At 42.4% G+C, this 20,679-nt stretch overlaps 1 protein-coding gene across 3 annotated transcripts in view; it reads left to right on the top strand.

Annotated features, from left to right (window-relative positions):
* Positions 1-20,095, top strand: part of LOC135107297 (zonadhesin-like) — a 44,881-nt gene extending 24,786 nt beyond the window's left edge. The window contains exons 1-2 of one of the 3 annotated variants that reach the window (XM_064016981.1): positions 15,861-15,994; positions 16,575-20,095. In XM_064016981.1, the coding sequence (XP_063873051.1) occupies positions 15,983-15,994; positions 16,575-18,923 (2,361 nt within the window). In that variant the 5' untranslated portion in view covers positions 15,861-15,982 and the 3' untranslated portion in view covers positions 18,924-20,095. The other 2 variants (XM_064016982.1, XM_064016980.1) reach the window with 2 other exon arrangements.
* The last annotated feature ends 584 nt before the right edge of the window (positions 20,096-20,679 follow it).

Raw genomic sequence — 20,679 nt, 5'->3', positions numbered from 1 at the left:
TGGTGTGGCAAATGATAATGAATAATTGAGGGAAGAGATGCCAGCATGTTAGTAGATAGGGCATTGAGTTCGAGTGAGAAGGTCATTAATGATTGGTAGAGAGTGAATGTCAGAGCACAGCCCTGTGAGACACCACTGTTGACAGGTTTAATAGGAGAGAGATGAGCTGCTGCACCAGCTTGAGAACACCCAAGGAGGAGAGATGTGTAGCAAGAGATGGATAGAAATCATAGTACTTGTAGAGTATGGCACAGCGATAACCTTTATTCTGCTTTCTTTTGCTTGCCTTCTCTATAACCATGACATTTGGCTACATACGAAATGCACCGCCGTGAAATTTACTACGAATATTCATGATTAATAATGCCCCACAGTGTTCCTTGTTCCTGAGGTAATAGTGCATGCAACACCCTCATCCTATATTCTTTGCATTACATCGGACGTGAGTTCTATATAGATATTGTTCTACAGTACATTGTATAAATCCACTCAATATTGCACTCTCATGCTGTGGTAGTACATGACATATGCATGAGGCTATTTATATGACAGCAGGTGTGTGCGGGAGTATGGTAGGTGGTGCTGATATGAATGTTGCTCTTCATACGTGACACGTGAATGCCTGCCGCCCCCTGCATACAACGGTGTCCTCCTCCTTCGCTTCCTGCTGCTGTTCCTGCTGTTGTTGCTGCTGCTGTTGCTACTGCTGTTTTTATATATATATATATATAGAGAGAGAGAGAGAGAGGAGAGAGAGAGAGAGAGAGAGAGAGAGAAGAGAGAGAGATGAGAGAGAGAGAGAGAGAGAGAGAGAGAGAGAGAGGAGAGAGACGCATTTCCCATGCCAGAGATCTATTTGCATTATCTCGCCACCTTTGTAGTGAGCGCTGCCCTATTTACATTTTTTCCCTCGCGCCGTGTGGCTAGGCGGCGCCTCCCTGACCGACATACACGGCGCGCACGGCGTCTTTAGGGCAGAGGTCACCTGATGCATCACCTTGGGTGCGGCTAGCCAATACGCTTCGCATTAAACGAGGCGTTTTACATTTGCGGACCACCTAATGTTTCTTGCTGTGGCCACCTCCGCCATTGATGTTACAAGTGTTAGTGTTGTTAAACTGTTGTTGTGAGTGGTAGACACTACTTTCACCACTGCTTGTTTGTATCGCATCGCTGCCTTTGTTACTCACACAGCAATCTCTGCTGTCGCTGTTGTTGCTGCTGCAGCGCTATTGTTGATTGTTACTTGTCACTTTATTCTGCTCTCAGAAGGGAAAAAATGCTTTGTATATACCCTTTAAATATCAAGGCCCAGCGCGTCTATTTTTCTTTCAAGCACTTCGAGTGTCGGCGGCGGAGGTGGACCTGGCGGTAAATGACTCACCGGCAAAAAGCGTTCTGCCAGTCTCCACACCAGCATGTGTCTCGCCCGCACGCGGCAACACATGTGCTGCGGCCGCTGCGCCCCGGCTGCTCCAGAGACCTATAAAGGTCCTTCTGGTTTTTTGGTTCTTTTCTTTTCATGTGTGTGGTCACATAAAAAACACAACCCCTTTAAGGCGAGACTCTATAGGAAAAGTTTTAACCTGGATGGAGTTGTCTCTCCGGCTGAGGATCTGGTGGCGGGATAGGAAGAAGTCACTCGTGATCTCTTAGTAGTCTTACTACCACTACCACCACCACTACTACTACTACTGATAATAATAATAATAATAATAATAATAATAATAATAATAATAATAATAATGGTAATGATAATAGTAGTAATGGTAATAATATATCATCATTATCATCATCAGTATTATTTCAACACCACCGTCACCACCACCACCAACAACAACAACCTTAACAACAACATTCCGCAACGAGACCTAGGACAACAACCATGCACTTCCAATAAACACCTAAAGGTGGGCGTGCAGGGACGGGTTGGGAGGGCGCGCTGTGACCTCGGTAATTCTAATTTTACTGGCGCGCATAAATGAGGGAGGACGTAACTTTTTTCCTTTAGAGTAAACATCTACCTTGTCCCGTTATCTCTAATTATTATGTTTATCCAGTGCAAGCGGCGCGAGGGTCAGGAAGAAAAAATCACACACCCACATTCCACATACTGCTGTGAACTATACTGTGTGCTGCTGTGGGAATGCCCCGCCGCCCAACTTATAAAGAGACAGTGGGCAGCAGCCCTCCGGGAGCACGGGGGCTGCCTGCTCCTGACGGTCACTCGCCGCCACTGACGCCAGGCCTCATTCGGGCATTTGCGTCACTTGGGCAAAAAGCCTCATTCGCTAAATCGGAACTTTTCACCTTTCCTTTCGCGCAGGTGACAACTGAGGGGGATCGTTCTGCACGCACCTAGCGTGTCGTCAGTGTGAAGACACACATCATCGTGTTTTGTGCGAAATGTGGAGAAGTGAAGTGCGTCTTTTTATTTTTATTGACGTTTTTATCATCACTATTGTTATTATTATTATTATTATTATTATTATTATTATTTATTATTATTATTATTATTATTATTATTTTGTTGTTGTTGTTGTTGTTGTTGTTGTTGTTGTTGTTGTTGTTACTGCTGCTGCTGCTGCTGCTGCTGCTGCTACTGCTGCTGCTGCTGCTACTACTGCTACTGCTACTACTACTACTACTACTACTACTGCTACTACTACTGCTACTGCTACTAGTACTACTACTACTACTACTACTACTACTACTACTACTACTACTACTACTACTACTACTACTACTAGAATATAAGGACAGGAAAAGAAAGGAAGCTGCAAGAGTCCGTCAGGCCTGCACGTGGCAGTCTCTGTATGCTACATACTTATTTCCTCTCATCCTCGTCTATAAATTTGTCTAATCTTTTAATGCTACCTAATTACTCGTCACTAACAACCACACTACGGAGTCTGTTCCATTCATCTACCCTCTGTTTGGAAACCAACTCCTTTCCCATCTCTCTTTTTATCTAATTTATCAAACTTGAACCCGTCATTTCTTGTTCTATCCGGATTACTGACCGTTAGTATTTTGCTCATGTCAACCTTGTTATATCCCGAATATCATTAAGAGGACCTCTCTCAGATCCCCTTTATAACCTACTTCTCTCAAAGAATTGCTGCCGCTTTAACGTTACATCCTTTGTCTTGCCACAGACGCTGTAAAAAGAAATAAAGCAGTTTTCTGGTTGTACTTAACGAGTTCACACTGTTGGGCGGGCGTTCTGCAATTTTAGCTAATTTATGTTTGTTATTGTCTTACCAAACATTTTTTTTTCTTGTTTTATTTTTTTCTTATAAAGGGCATATAAATTTATTTATTCATAATTGTCACGAAGTATTGATAACCGGTGAACCAAGTCACGCGAACCTGCTTGCTTGGGAGTTGAGTGGAGCTTATCGGTCCACCGCACACTCACGTTACCATCTAAAGACATTCTGCCTGGTTTTAGCTCAAATAAGACAAAGACAACGCTATTCGCAGGGAGTCAAGTGTGTCATAATTGCTGCAGTGCTTCATTAACGCTCTGACATAATGGTTCAGGTAATACACGTCAAGGACTACCCGCCGGTATTTCTACAGCCGGAGCCGCGCTTCATTAACTGCAGTGTCGGCGGCAGTACCCCATGTTTTACTCACTGCTGGGTGCGTAACTTGTGATAATTTAAGCAGGCAGAACTACCCCAGAAATGTGGATTGATTTTTTTTTTTTTTTTTTTTTTTTTTTTTTTTTTTTTGCGTGGAAGGTCGTGGTTCACCTTCACCTATTAAAAACCCACCATTGTATTATCCTGAACGTCCCAATATTTGGAGGAGAGCTTTTGGTCATAAGATTAAACTTTGTATCTTTGTATTTGAATTATTGTACGAGAGAGCATTGTATAAGAGGTTGTCTCATTTTCTATTATAATTCTTGTAATTCTCTCTCTCTCTCTCTCTCTCTCTCTCTCTCTCTCTCTCTCTCTCTCTCTCTCTCTCTCTCTCTTCTTCTTCTTCTTCTTCTTCTTCTTCTTCTTCTTCTTCTTCTTCTTCTTCTTCTTCTTCTTCTTCTTCTTCTTCTTCTTCTTCTTCTTCTTCTTCTTCTTCTTCTTCTTCTTCTTCTTCTTCTTCTTCTTCTTCTTCTTCTTCTTCTTCTTCTTCTTCTTCTTCTTCTTCTTCTTCTTCTTCTTCTTCTTCTTCTTCTTCTTCTTCTTCTTCTTCTTCTTCTTCTTCTTCTTCTTCTTCTTCTTCTTCTTCTTCTTCTTCTTCTTCTTCTTCTTCTTCTTCTTCTTCTTCTTCTTCTTCTTCTTCTTCTTCTTCTTCTTCTTCTTCTTCTTCTTCTTCTTCTTCTTCTTCTTCTTCTTCTTCTTCTTCTTCTTCTTCTTCTTCTTCTTCTTCTTCTTCTTCTTCTTCTTCTTCCTGCACGTTTTTTTTTTAATTGGTGCTGTTTAGTATATTAGGAACGTGGTGGTTATAGCGGTGTACATAATGTGTTTTACGTGAATCCAACGGGATATGCTATTTGAACATTCGTGTTGCAAATCACTGATCCGTGAAAATTGAAATTACTTGATCAAACTTGGCAAAACGGCTTTAATGAGATGAATGCCGTGGTTTAGATTGGATTCACTGTAGTTGACGCTAATACTCACTACGCTGAACGAAGGAGTGAAAGGACATCTACATAATAAACACCAGAATATACCTGCCAGCGATACCTGGCGAATATGACAGGGAGAATCGTAGAAGTCCTGTTGTCAGTCTAAGTATCAAACATGTTCCTTAGACTCGAAATGAGGTGACACATTAGGTAATTCGGCGCTGAATGAAGGAATGAAGGGACATCTAATAAGCACCAGAATATACCTTACTACGATACCTGACCAACAGGACATAGAGAAAAGCCTAGAACTCCTATCAGTCTAAATATTAAGCATGTCTCGAGATCGTCCAAGTGCTATGAATCAGGTGACATGTGCATGATTCGACGCTGAACGAAGGACTGAACGGATTGAACATCAGAATATACCTTGCTGTGATACCTGACTAATATAATCTAGAGAAGAATAGAAGTCCTGTCACTGTACATATTGAGGACGTCCCTGAAAATATCCAAATATCTATGCGCTGAACGAAGGAGTGAACAGAGTGAACACAGAACATGCCTTGCTGCGATGCTTTATAAATACAATCTAGAAGAATAGAACTGTCAGTCTAAATATTGAGCACGCCCCTGAGAATGTCCAAATATCTATGCGATGAAAGAAGTGAAAAGGAATTTACAGCAGCATATACTTTGCTGCGATACCTGACAAATATAACGTAAAGAGAACAGAACACCCGTCAATCCAAATAATGAGCACGTCCCTGAGAATGTCCAAATACCTATGCGATGAACGAAGTGAAAGGAATTACCCCAGTCACTCCTATTTGGCACATCTTTCCTTAATTACTAACCCCTCTCAGGCATCTTTTCTTGTTCTGCAGCCGCCTACAAACATTGTACGGACGAAGTGCAAAATCTATTCTTCTTTATCCCCTTTGTTCTTGTATATGCAAATAAAACTCCATACATTGATTTTAGTGTTTTGAATTGTTGCATGGCGCAGTGAAAATGTTAATACCAGAAAATATACCTTGCTACGATACCTGACAAATACAATCTAGAGAGAAAAGCATAACTCCCTCTGAGACTGCCCAAGCGTCCAAGTGTCGGTGCGATGAAGCAGTGAAGCGACACCCATCTCATTAAATAATTCGATACACCGCCTGCTCGACCTCGCCCTCTACTATAGTACGTATTTCCGTGTGCTCCCGGTGAAGTGTTTCCGTGTTATCCTCCCCGAAAAACATGGGGAGCGGTGACTTGCAGCGCCCTCATTCTTTCATTCTACGAGAGGGAAGTTGATGAGTGTTTCCAGTTTTCCATTCATTTATCCTCATTTTGCAATCTTCGTTGATTTTGTAAACAGCCTCTCTCTCTCTCTCTCTCTCTCTCTCTCTCTCTCTCTCTCTCTCTCTCTCTCTCTCTCTCTCTCTCTCTCTCTCTCTCTCTCTCTCTCTCTCTCTCTCTCTCTCTCCTCCTCCTCCTCCTCCTCCTCCTCCTCCTCCTCCTCCTCCTCCTCCTCCTCAACCACCACCACCACCAACTTGCCTCCTTTCCTCTTCCTCTTTCCATTCACCTTCGTCTTAAACCTCTAACTCCTCCTCGTCCTCCTTCTCCGCTTCCTCCTCCCCTACTTCCTCCTCCTCCTCTCTCTCTCTCTCTCTCTCTCTCTCTCTCTCTCTCTCTCTCTCTCTCTCTCTCTCTCGTCTCTCTCTCGTCACAAGATGAAAGGTGTGGCCGCGTTGCTTCGTTTCACAGGGGTGCAGCAGTAGATATTTCCTTATCCTAACGATACACTCAGTAGGTCATCAGTATCTTCGCCAAATTAACCTTAGACAATTTTTTCTATTTTTTTCCCCCGTAATCACCTGTAACTTTCCAGACGTTCATTTCGTATGTTGCAATCTGGAGAAGCAAGATTAACCTATATTATGTGTTTTTTGTGTGCTTGTGTGTGTGTGTGTGCGTGCGTGCGTGTTTGTGTGTCCAAGCAATTGATTCTTTACAGTGTTCCTATGTTCAAAATGGATGACGACAGCAATGAATGGACTAATAAAAGGCCTACCATCCATCCTCCTTCCCCTCCCTTCCTTTCCCTCACCCATCGCATACCCAGTCCACTCCTCACCACCACCACCACCACCACTAACACCACCAGCACGCGACACTCTCATGACGCAGCACATTTTGCGTCTTCATAATCATTTTCCCAAACGTTTCGCAATGAATAGAGAAACCAAGGAAATGCGCATTCAGTCACAATGACGAGTGTTTTTTCCCCTCGCCTCCCCCCCCCCTTTTTTTTTTCTTTTCTCCCCTTCGTCGTCATTTCTAGGATTGGTGTAAAGTGTGATGTGGCGGGAATACCAGAGCGGGTTGGTTCCTGGAGAGAGAGAGAGAGAGAGAGAGAGAGAGAGAGAGAGAGAGAGAGAGAGAGAGAGAGAGAGAGGGAGAAGGGCGGTGGTGTTTATACATATACATCTGGCCAGCGGCCACTGACGGACAGCACACAGACTTGTTTCCTTATATATTTTTTTGTTTACCATGTACCTTTTTTTCCGTTTTTTTTTTTTTTCTTCTTTTCCCAGTCCATTGTTTTTGTCGGCTGGCAGGAAGAAGTGGTTCAGGGTCCTCGCCGGGAAGACACACGCACTGCAAAAGTCAGATTAAAAAAGAAAAAGAAAAGTGTGTGTGTGTGTGTGTGTGTGTGTGTGTGTGTGTGTGTGTGTGTGTGTGTGTGTGTCTGTGTGTGTGTGTGTGAAGGATCTAGTGTTGCTACTGATAAGTTATTCATAATGGTAGCTAACGAGGGAGACGATGATGATAGTAATTGTATCAGTAATAATACTAATAATGATCATAATAATAATAATAATAATAATAATAATAATAATAATAATGATAACATAATTGGAGTAATAGTAATGATGGTAGTAGTAGTGATAACAGTTTGATTTTATTGTTGTTTTGTTGTCTTGAATTTATTTATTTTCAGTCAAAACAAGAGTAATAACAGCAGCCATCCCACCACCAGATAAACTTTATTTCCTGCACGCACCCCTGGCTCTCCCCTTCCCCAGTGCGGCGTCCCTGGCATCGGGTGAGTCCCTCTCGGTGACGGGGAATCCTCGCTTGTGGCTAGGGAAGGTTTGGGGGTGTAAGCATCTCCGTGTAGGCGCGGCGTCACATCCCCTGGTGGGAGGCCTGTCAGGCCAGACACGCCCTCGAAGGGAAATGTTAACCAGTGGCTTTCTAGTCCGGCCCCAAGGCTAGAGCAAAGGCTGAAGGTTACGGGGTTACGCCATTTATCCTGCGGAAGGACATAAACAATAATCTGTTCGTAAACAAAATGTTGTCCGTGTCCCGGGGGCGTGCTTGACGTATGGCGCCCCACCAAGCAGCCCAGGTAGTGAGAAGAAACTTGATGAGTCTTTCAAGTTCCTATTAGTGGAAGGAGTGTGAGTGATCTGAATGAGTGAGTGAGTCCGTGTGTTGAGTGAGCTTTAGAGGAAGCAAGTGTCCTCGGTCGCTCCGTCCTACTCATCTGATAATGTCACTAGTCTGAAATCGTCTTTGTTCAGATTCGGCACGAAAGTATATCCTCCCAACACGATTAAGTTCAGTTACATATTTTCCCTGGCATTGTGTTGAGCTACGTGACACCGTTGGAGGGAGAAGGTGGCGTGGGATCGGGGACATCACGTCTGTCACATGTCTCCTCTGTCCTTCCTTGACTGCACAACATTCATTCACTTGACTTTCAGTATGTTGGTCAAGTTTGAAGCAGAAAGCCGAGAGAAAGTGACGGATGAGAGGCGAGAGGCTGCTTGCACGTTTCCCTGATCCGTTTTTTCGGTGAAATAACCTAAAGCAGCATCCACCTCTTCCTCCTCCTTCACCCTCATCCTTTCTCTTCATTCACTGTTTTCCAGCGTCTAAAGTTATTATGATTATAACCTTGAAAATAGTGCTGATATTTCTTATCAGGCAGAAAATGTAGAAAAAATTATAAAAACACTATGGGAGCTTCATTCAATGCATTGTTTAGTTTATATCCTATGAGCTGCACTATTTTCACCCAGGACCTTAGTCCTCCAGGTGACATTATGTACCTTTTTTTAGTTAGAATTGAAGGTTGGTTTGCCATTTTGGTTCCTCGGGTATGTGGGCCGCGTTGCCCTCGTCCAGACCTTAACTGAGGGCACAGGGAGGGAGGTCGTCATTTGACAGTCAAGGAAGGCAAACTCCAGTTAACATTCTAGTATATCATGAAGACCTTCTGGATGTGTTTGCCCCGATGTGTTTTGTTGTTTCATGCCTGCAGGTGAAGGAGCAAAACCAGGACACGTCCAGACTCTGTTTATATTGATTTAATAAGAGGAGATAGTATTCTGTGTAAGTACGTGTATAATCGTGGCCACACCGTCAAGTGTCTCTCCATGCAAACATATGATAGTGTCTGGCCGCAAGGTCCTTTAATTTGCATAAGGCGGCGGTACTCAATAGGGTGATGGACAGTCTGACCTCGTGATCGTGTCGGATGTCTACACCACGCCAAAATCAACACCGCCACCAGTCCTGCAGACACCCTCCCGGCGTGGTATCCAGACTCTGATTGCACTGTGCTGTTGTTATTTTGTTTATCAAATGTTTTAAAACGTACAAAGTAAGCATGTCTCTTCTGTCTCTCCTCTTTATCTCTTGCTTGATATCTAACAAGAACCTTTAAATCTCTAGTGTTGTTTAGATACAGTCTAATGCATCACTGGTGGCCGTTCCTACAGTGTCTGCATGCGCGGCTCTTCTTGGGGCAGTTTATTTTTATATCATATTCACAGTTACAGTGGTGCTGTTTGTATTATTTAATCAGCAGTGGGTTGTTACAAGAAATGATAAGTCTGTTTATGTTTAGGTGTCGAGGCTACGTGATTGGTACGGCGTGTACCTTGTTCTCTTGACTGGAATTTCGTCTAAGGCTGTGGAGCTTGTTTTGCTTCTCCGTAGCCAAGGACACCAGGACTCGAATGCATATGTAATAACAGCAAACAAGTTACAGGAAAGGAGGGAGGGGTGAAAATCCCCTCTTGCTGAAGGATGTTCTTTGTGACCACAGGTTTGCCCCGCGGGTCGCTGGATACAAGAAGGAAAGATGAAAATGGATTGAAGAACCAGAAAGGCCCAACTACCAACAATAAACCGCTAAATAGTTGAGAGAAACCTGCTCGTTCCACTGAGAAAGGATCCCTTTCTTCACTGAAGATACTACAGTATTATATGAGAACCGTAATGCATTTATAAGAGGCGGTGCAAGCCACCTATGCCATTACGACCAAATGTTAAGGATGAAAGGAGTGCCGGCATGCAGCATCTCGAGGATGACATGTCTCCCGCTGCAGTGACTTGAAGGACCAACGCGCCACTCAGAATGGTCAGTTTTATTTCTTTAGCGGTGGTGATGGAGGTGGAGATCGTGGATTATGTATGTGTGTTTTAATTACCGAGGTCCAGGCTCCCGGCTGCGACATTATTAAAGGTCATGCGGGGAGCGGACAGGGAAGTCTTGGATCATGTTGCAGCTTGAACTGTGCTCTATATGATGCTTCGACCTTGGCACAGCTGGGTGCTTGGGTAGGGCGGGGCTGGGCGGGCTTGGCTCCATGTGTCATGTGCCAACACCTGGCGAGAACGGGTAGGCCAGGCAAGCTGATTCCCTTCTCGGAAGGGGACTTCCCGATCCATGACCACCACAGATTTGGGTCATCACTCCTCAGCGGGATGGGAGGTGGAGCCCGGTGGTGTGGTGGTGAGCGGGAATTGGGAGGACACTGGTTAGGAAGTGGCGTAGTTTGAATTGACTGAATTAGCATACTGATAGAAGAATCTCTTTCAAGATGAGTCTTGGTGTTTTGAAGAAAACGAGTCCTTGTTTACGAAGCACCAGGGTCGGTGGCCTCAGGTGAGGCTTGCCATGGGGGCCGCGAGGCGCCGCCAAGGTGAGCAGCCCGTAACTGAGCTTCTGTGTTTAATATAAACAAATCGGATATTTTGGTGAAAGACATCCGCAGATATGAATCCCACATTCAAACGCTATTTCGACGAACCCTCTTCACATTAAATGAGAGACCTTCGGTAATTTGATTTCCAGTTCTATTACGAAAGTTTGTCCTCAGTGAGTGGTAGCCAACTACCACGCCCTGGCATTTCCTTATGATTTTCATGCAATGCTTGTCGATATGATTCCCACAAAAAATAACTTATCCTTGTGGGAAGGAATGGTCTGCTATTTTCGTTTTCAAGGTTCCCTACCTGTGTGCGTGCGTGCGCGCGCGCGTCTGTGCGTGCGCAGGCTCATGACTTGAGCTCATTGTCTCTCTCCCTCTAGGTTTAATGTTATTGGAAAGTAAATCATTGCTTACATGCAAATGGAATTTTTATAAGCATTATTATTATTATTATTATTATTATTATTATTATTATTATTATTATTATTATTATTATTATTATTATTTTATTTATTTTTATTGTCATTATCATTATTAGTAGTAGCAGTAGTAGTAGTAGTAGTAGGAGTAGTAGTAGCATTGTCGTTGCTGTTGTTGCTGCTGCTGTTGTTAGCATTATGATGATGATGATAATAATAATAATAATGATAATTATTATTATTATTATTGTTATTATTATTATTATTATTATTATTATTATTATTATTATTATTATTATTATCATTATTATTATTATTATTATTATCGTTATTATTATTATTATCATCATCATCACCATCATCGATATTATCATAACAGCAGTAGCAGCAGCGGGAAGAGCAACAATAACAGCAACAACAACGACAACATAAATGATAAATAAGATCACAATAACCACCATTATGATTATTATTATTATTATTATTATTATTATTATTATTATTATTATTATTGTTATTATTATTATTATATCATCATTTTCATCATTATCATTGATGTTAGTGCGAGCAGCGTGATGCAGGTCACAATGATGCACTGAACCAAGAATTATATGTGGTGTTTGAAGGACACTAAAGACAGCTCACCATTAACTGGTTATGAAACGGCGGTGACGACTGAAGTTTTTTGTGCTGGTTCGAGGTGTCTACCATATTTTTTTTTTTTTTTTTTGTGTGTGTTACGTACTTCTACATATTTTTTTATGCAAGTGTTAACATTTATAGAGTCACTAGTGTATGTTGCTGTACTGATTTTATTTTTTTTTTTAAGAATATTGAATTGTTGATGTTTTTGTTTTTGTTGTCGTTGCTGTTGTTGTTAGTTTGTTGTTGTTGCTGTTGCTGGTGGTGGTGGTGGTGGTGGTGGCGGCGGCGGCGGCGGTTAGTATTGATATTGTTAGCATTATTGGTATCGCATTACATATCCTGAAGGTTATAGTAAAAGGAAGTAACCAGAGGTGACGTTGTAGGAACCAAAATATATTGTATGAACCATTGTATATACCTTTAATGTCATGCAGAGTCCCAAGGCCAGTCGTGCGCCACCTTTAAACCAGGTTTTAGAAAGGACAGCATCTCGTCCCCGCTGCTGCCTGCTGTACCGGCACCTTTGCTTGTGTTGTTTGTGTTCGCTACAGCGCCGCAAAAACTCAGCTTCGTGTTGTCCTAACCCTGAGTACAAGCATCAGTGAAGCACATAAATATTTTGATTATTCGGATTAAATCATCACACCACAGTCAAATGTTCCTACAACTGGTTCAAGGCAGCTTATAACAAAAGGTCATGCTGAACACCTAACCTTTGGCCGGCCGGTGGGCAGCAGAGGACACAGGATGCTTGGCCTCACCGGGCGGACCAAGGAGATGAGTGAGTCTGCTGTATTGTGCATCAGAGTCTTGTTTGTGACCTTGTCAGTGCATTAAATTTACGTGTGCGATTATATATATATATATATATATATATATATATATATATATATATATATATATATATATATATATATATATATATATATATATATATATATATATATATATATATATATATATATATATATATATATATATATAGATAGATAGATAGATAGATAGATAGATAGATAGATAGATAGATAGATATATATATATATATATATATATATATATATATATATATATATATATATATATATATATATATTACCTGATGTTACATGATGGACAGAACCTGACGCAGCATCCCAGAACTCGCTCTCCTTTAAAGGCCACCTCACACTCACCGAGGCCCTTTTTCCTCTTTTTTTTTCACCTTTCGTTTTATTTACTTACCCACATGTCCTCTCCGTTAGTATGTTTTCCCGTGGCATATTTCCGCTTAAAGTAATTCCTATCAATATCTGGCAAGAATGTCATAAAAAAAATGATACTAGTATTTTTCAATCTCTTCCCGTTCACTGGAATGGACGGCGATCATCACGACTCGCCAGCAAAAAACGCGTTGCTAGATGGACATATTATTGTATCTACCTATCAAATATTGTTTAGTATCATTGAAAATTATCCTGCGGTAAATTAGCAACATTTTTATTGCAACCTCTTATTGATGTCTTATTATTTTGTGTTAATCGATTTTTATTCTCTCAGCTGGGGGTTCTAATTTTGTTACCGCACATCTATACAACCCACCGCTCCGCCTGGCCCGTGGATGGTACAACGATGGTTTGGCCAGGAGCACCTTTTGGTGTCCATCGCATGTAAAAATTGCGATTTCAGTCTCGGAAACGTGTGTAACTTGACAGCGCATCTTTCTTGTTTCATGACATTTCTTCGTCAGTCCGACTGTTTTGCCGTATTTTGCATATTTCGACTTATCCGCATGTGAGTGAAGGTTTCTTTCTGTCTTGCAATTCGAGCAACTATCGCCTCATCACTACAGATCGAGCTCGAGCACGCAAAATGCTCGAATGATATGCCATAACTCACTTCATATACAGTATAGCCAGTTTTGCTTGACACCATCAGACGCAGCAGTCGCTGTAGAATCAAGATGTATTGTAAAAACTTGACAAAACAAAAAGGAAAATGGTATTACGACGAGTTGAACGGTGAAGATGTTAAAAAAAAAGGTTATAACATGTTTTACTTGTGCTCGCTATTTTCAACAGTTAATCATTAAATGCTGAAATATATTACATTAAATAGGAAAAGATCTCTTGAACACGACAATGTGATCAGAAGGCAGATAAACCTCCACATATTGAAAACACAGTCATTTATAGCAGCATGTCACTCGCCGCAACCATCCTAGCGGAGCGACACGGCATGGAGTGTGCAAGGAGGGGGATTCCGTAGGTCTACGACGCGTCTAAAAATTAGAACACCCTAACCGCTGGGGGAAGGTCCTTTAAGTTGCTCCGCAGCTTAAAGCACCCATTACTTGATTTATTTTTCTTATAGAGGTTAATTCAACACAGAAGATATATATATATATATATATATATATATATATATATATATATATATATATATATATATATATATATATATATATATATATATATATATATATATATATATATATATATATATATATTTTTTTTTTTTTTTTTTTTTTTTTTTTTTTCTTTTCTTTTTTTGGTAACTCTCTCTCTCTCTCTCTCTCTCTCTCTCTCTCTCTCTCTCTCTCTCTCTCTCTCTCTCTCTCTCTCTCTCTCTCTCTCTCTCTCTCTCTACGGTAGTGTTATGTTTCCGAGTGTAGCAGATAACTCATGCACTCTCAGGTGGTATTTTAACACACTAAACTAGTCTGGTCTCGTTCTTCATTGTTTTCGACAAAACAAAACAAATAAGAGAGCACTGACTGTTTACTTTGTATTATTCGAGCTCTCGACAAAACACACCCACACACACACACATCCGACCTACACGACATTTAGTTCGGTTTTATTTCGCAGGTCTCACTTGAGACCACACATGCACATAAACAGCAGCCACGTTCCTTCTTCAATGACACATTCGCCGCCAGCCACCCAATATCATCTCGCGAAACACTTGTACCGCTTTTCCATCACCTCATTTCTCTCCTCGTTGCTATCACTACCCCCTGACCGACTCCTCCCACTCACCGCACGTATTGTCATCCTCTGAGAGTCAGAGCCTCTTAAGATACCGCCACCAGTCATGAGGCGGAGACGTGAGGCAGTACCCGGGTCGGAATATTTGTATACAGCCGTGACTTTCTTATGGTATGTGACATTAAAAAGGATCCTTCACTTGCTGCATGTCTCGCGTCTGCTCAAGTCTCTCAACTTCACATTGTACAGGATGCGTGCGTGCGGTTGTTCGGGTGGTATAATTTGTATACTGCATTGTTTTTATATGTCATGGATTTTCTTTATATAGCGTAAAAAGTGTCTGTCTCTAAGTTTTGTGTTGAACCCGATGTGCTCAGTGCCCCGGCGAGTGAGTAACCTTGAGTGTGGCGCCGCACGTCACGAAGTGCGTCGCTAAAAGCAAGTTTTGCTGGTCGTGCACAGCTTAACGCAGGAATAAAATGAACAAGTACTGTCATACATGTCCTCAAGTGTTACGTTACTGAACCCAGCATGTAGGGAAGCTTTCCTTTAAGCAATTCCTTAAGTGCATGACGGTCATCACTTTTAAAAGTAATTTTAAGATGTCAAAAATACTCGTACTCAGACGATAAAACCATTTAGTGTTAAGGAAGCCTTTACATAAAGTATACTAAGTTAACAATAATTTACTCATATAATTACTCAGTGTACTGCGTGTACATATAATAAACGGTTTGCAGTCACTTAAGTTTTACTTCATGTTACACACCGAACTATTTTTATTGTGTGCATAGTGATCCTTTGTTGTCAGCATTTGTAGCCGCAAGTAGGCGGCGTGTGCGCACAGCTCTTGGGTACAGGGACCCATTGATAAGAGAGCGGAGTGAACAGATTGAGCTGCAGCGGGATCCAGTGACCCGGCCTGGTTCACACGCCGTTCTGTCTCCACCAAACACTTCCTGTGTGATTTTCCTTTAAAGTGTAAGATCGTTACGATTATGTAATCTTGTTTACAACACGCATTGTGTCTGTATGGCTTAGAAATCCTTAGATAGCAGTACAGTACTGCCAGTATATGGTATGTATACTCTAGAAACATGTAAGAAGTATATACCTATGCATTTATACACTTACATGATGTTGGTGAAGGTTTGGAAGTTCCTCGACAAAGACGTCAGTAGCAGTAGAGTAGGTTCAGAGTGATTGTGCGGGCTCGGAGCTTAAGCGACGTAATGAGGCGTAAAAGAAGGCTTACAGAAAGGGCAAGAGGGAGGCTGAGGGCGGGGCCAGTCGCACTGAAGATATATAAGGCAGCGGTTGCGGGCAGCTGTACATTGTTTCTCCAGGAGTGTAGCAGGAAACATGCGCGTCCTGGTGGGTAGTGAGAGGATGTCTTGGCATCCTGTGTTATTGTTATAATGAGTGTCTGAACAGTGTTCGTTTCGTGCAGTGTGACACCATGACTAGGTGTGGGAGGGAGCTGTACTCCTCAGTGGCAGCACTGTGATAGCATTACTGTAGTGGTTCCCCATGGTGATAATTTTGATACCCGGGTCTTTGCCCCTACCTGCCCCTACGGCCAGTGGTAATGCCCCGGTGGAAGCGCGCCCAAGGGATACCTTCTTGTGGCTCATCTTAGTGGTGGTGACCCGAACCTGTGCCCTCCCCTAAGGTGATGTCCCGAGGTGTCTAAAAGGCTGTTTCCATGAGGAAGACATTCCCTCCTAAAGTGATGCCATTTTCCAATCCTATCTCTTGGTCATGGTGTTCCCTGCAGTTGGTGTCTCCATTGGTGGCAGTAACTAGGTAATGCCATACTAGTATTGTATACTGGCAGTACCTCTGGTGGTGGTGGTGGTTCTTCCCTTAAATGTTATGTTGGTAATTGACTTGCACTTAATATTTTAGAGGAACTTTGCCTTTCTCACTTGTAATTGTTCTTTTCCATTCATAGTTGCTGATATCAGGGCTGGTGGTGGCTGCCATGGCAGCACCATTAGTGGAACTTGAACCTGCCCCTGAGGCTGAAGCACCAGTTGAAGTCATGACGGATGCAGCAGAAACAGAGATGGTAGTTCCAGATGTCCGTGAGGAGGCTGCCCTTGCTGAGGAAGTTGCAGTCCTCTCGGATGCAAAACATCCTCCCTTCATTGCCATCTTTGTGAAAACTGATGTGGCAGAGAAGACTCCTACTGGGGATATTTCTGGCCCTGTTGAAGCTCCTATTATTGAAGAGGCACCTGTTTTGGCAGAAGAGATTCCTGTAGAAGAAACTGTTGCCCCAGTTGTTGAAACATTTGCTGTGGAGGCTCCTGCCCTTCCAGAGGAAACAGTTGTCCTTGAAGAAGCAGATGCTTTTGTGGAAGATACTCCTGTTGTTCTTGTGGAAACTAATTCCCTCACAGAAGAGACTGAGGTTCCTGCAAGCGAGATTTCAGTCATCTCTCAAGCACCAGTCATAGTGGAGACTCCAACTCTTACTGAAGAGACTGTTGTTACACAGGAACTTTCTGCTCCTGTAGAAGAGACTCCTGTTCTAGTGGAAGAGGCTCTTGCTCCTGTAGAAGAGACCCTTTCCCTTGTAGAAGAGGCTGTGGCTCCTGTGGAGATCCCAGTCATCCCACAGGCATCAGTCATTGTTGAGACTCCTGCACTTGAAGAAACTTTTGCCACTCAGGAATTCTCTGCTCCAGTAGAAGAGAGTCCTGCTCCTGCAGAGGAAGCACCAGTTCTTGTAGAGGAGACTGTAGCTCATGCAGAAGAAACAGCAGTTCTCATGGATGAGACAGCTGCTCCTTTGGAAGAGACAGTAGTTCATGTGGAAGAGACAGTAGTTCCTGCAGAAGAGACAGCAGCCCTTGCAGAAGAGACAGTACTTCATGTAGAAGAGACAGCAGCTCCTGCAGAAGAGACAGCAGCCACCGCAGAAGAGACAGTAGCTCTTGCAGAAGAGACAGCAGCCCCCACTGAAGAAATGGCAGCTCCCGCAGATGAGACAGTAGCTCTTGTAGGAGAGACAGTAGCTCTTGTAGAAGAGACAGTAGCTCCTGTAGAAGAGACAGTAGCTCCTGTAGAAGAGACATTAGCTCCTGCAGAAGAGACAGCAGCTCCTGCAGAAGAGACAGCAGCTCCTGCAGAAGAGACAGCAGCTCCTGCAGAAGAGGCAGTAAACCCTGTGGAGGAGACAGCAGCTCCAGCAGAAGAGACAGCAGCTCCAGCAGAAGAGACAGTAGCTCCAGCAGAAGAGACAGTAGCTCCTGCAGAAGAGACAGCAGCTCCTGCAGAAGAGGCAGCAAACCTTGTGGAGGAAACAGCAGCTCCAGCAGAAGAGACAGTAACTCCAGCACAAGAGACAGCAGCTCCAGCAGAAGAGACAGCAGCTCCTGCAGAAGAGACAGCAGCTCCTGCAGAAGAGACAGCAGCTCCTGCAGAAGAAATAGCAGCTCCTGCAGAAGAAATAGCAGCTCCTGCAGAAGAGACAGCAGCCCCTGCAGAAGAGACAGGAGCTCCTGCAGAAGAAACAGCACCTCCTGCAGAAGAGACAGCAGCCATGGTGGAAGAGACAATAGCTCGTGTAGAAGAGACAGCAGTACCCATGGAAGAAGAAACACTTGCTGTTGAAGAGACAGCATCTCCTGCAGAAGAGACAGTAGCTCTTGTAGAAGAAGTGGCAGCTCCTGTTGAAGATATTGTATCTCCTGTGGAAGAGACAGCAGTCCTTGTAGAAGATACAGCAGCTCCTATAGAAGGAGTAGTAGCTCAGGTAGAAGACATAGCAGCCCCCATGGAAGAGACAGTTGTCCTTGCAGAAGAGACACCAGTCCCTGCAGAAGAGACTCCTGCCTTTGTAGAAGAGATTGCAGTCCTTGCAGAAAAAACACCTGCACCTGTAAGTGAGTCTTTTGTCCATGTCATGGCTAGTCCTAATACCAACCAGTTCCCCTTGAGAGATGTCATCCATCCAAGTACTTCAGCCTCAGAAGTAAGACAGCTGGTGGCAGCAAGGCCTCAAGTGTTGTCTGTGGGCCCATTTGCCTCTGTTCCAGCTCCCCAAAATCGGTTACACCACTCAGTGCCATCCACTCATCACACTCATGGACTGCATTTTGCTCCATCAAGGCCATTCACTCACAGTTTTCATCAGGTTCAGGCTCCAGTGGCCCAGCCTGACCCCATATCCCTAGTGCCACCACAGTTCAGGGCATTTATCTTCCCAAATGATGCACCTGATGTACTGGCTGCTAAGATCAACTTTTTCCAGCATTATTCAGCTCGTGTCCCACAAAGGCATGTGTTTGGTTAAATTGGCTGTTTGAGGCTGAGTGATGGTAAAGCAGGACAAATCATACATGTCAAGGAAAAGTTGTAAGAGCATATACTCAGTCTAGGAACAGCAGCACAGTTGTTGACATTCCTATGCATTGCATATAGACATAGTACTCATATATGCACGAGTTACATGAAGTTTGACAGATTCTGAGTTTCTCTTAATTTTTATCAAATCAAGAATGCATGTTTGAAATATTTTTTTGACTGGTGCTAATATGTACATTGATTATTGTAATTGGTATCATCTCAGAAAACTCATTCATTACTCAGCAGTAAGAAATTTGCGTTCTGACAATGATGTCAGTTTCCTTTATCAGTAGTACTGTGATATCAAGACATACTTTGCATTAGGGTTCCTCTTTTTACCTAAGTATTTTGAAATGAGGCATTGTGCATGTAGATGATGTGTGGAATGATTTGTTTTCTCTGTGGCTGTATATATGTTGCTTGTGTGTACATAGCAGCAAGGAGGAGCAAGGGAGGAGCAGCCACTCTAGTCGATGGTGCAAGGCAAGGCCTGTTGTCAAGCTTCTGACTCACTATTGTTAGATTCTGCTGTTTATTTATTTATTAAAACTTTGCTTGGCTGAAGAAAAGATTTATAGCTTAGAATTGTGAAAATATAAAAGTGAAAAATGTATATCTTATGTATTCTAAGCTAGTGAATTGTTGGTGAGCCAGAAGGTGTCAGGGCCTCAGAGCGGTGGTGCAGTACAAAGACGTCTCGTACATGTTCTAACTAACTGTAGTGGTAACACTGGAGATGGGACTCCCTCATAGCAATCCCAGTTGATTCACTAGAAAGCCTGCAGAACACTCCCTTTTCAGTAATGCTCAATCTTTTCTACTTTTTTGGCTGTTAGTGATAGATATTGCAATTATAGTCCTATGCTGTCTTCCTTAATTCTTTCTAACTCTTGAAATCTATAAAAACTGAAAATAAATATTTGATCATTTTAAGCACTTTATCCCTTTTTAGGACAAAACCTTTGATTAAATGTATTATCGAGCAAAATTTTAAAGTCAATAGGAAAAAGCAATTTGTATATTCATGGCCATAAGCCATCACCCTGTCATCTTCCTTAGTTGCTTGGTTTCAATCTCTGTTCTTTACTAGGTATATTTTTGAAATAAATGTACTTCATAGTTTGTATTTTCTTTAGTACTGATAAAACTACTTCCATGATCACATAATTAGATGGAGAATATTACTGGTAATAATCACACTGGCCAGATGGTCCTTCCCTCAGAAACCTTGTACCACTTCCATTATCTGTCAGACCGCTGCCTATACAAATTTGTTCTCCTCAAGATTTGAATGGTATAAAATTTATTACAAATTCTCCATCATTAATTTTGTGTCCTTTGTACCAAGGGACAATACTGGATTAGTGGTAATTACATATTACTGAACATTTATCTCATCCTACATTTTAAGTAACTAACAAATCAGTAAAATTTAGTTAGGTAATAAAACTGGTTATTTGAAATAATGTCCTCTCCTCATAAAGGCTCAGAGGCTAAAATGGCACTTAATTCCACATTAGAGAATATTGTGGTTTGTGTGTGTGTGTGTGTGTGTGTGTGTGTGTGTGTGTTTACCTAGTTGTACTTACCTAGTTGTGGTTTACGGGAGGAGAGTAATCTCATAGTATCCCATCTCTATATCTATCCAGTTTGGTCTTAAAAGCATTGAGTTACGGCATTGACAACATCTTCACTGAATTCAT

Source organism: Scylla paramamosain, chromosome 15 (genome assembly GCF_035594125.1).
Source record: "Scylla paramamosain isolate STU-SP2022 chromosome 15, ASM3559412v1, whole genome shotgun sequence".
In the NCBI taxonomy this organism is placed as follows: domain Eukaryota; kingdom Metazoa; phylum Arthropoda; class Malacostraca; order Decapoda; family Portunidae; genus Scylla; species Scylla paramamosain.
The sequence above is the reverse complement of the archived record's forward strand: the minus strand, read 5'-3'. Positions and strand labels throughout refer to the sequence as shown.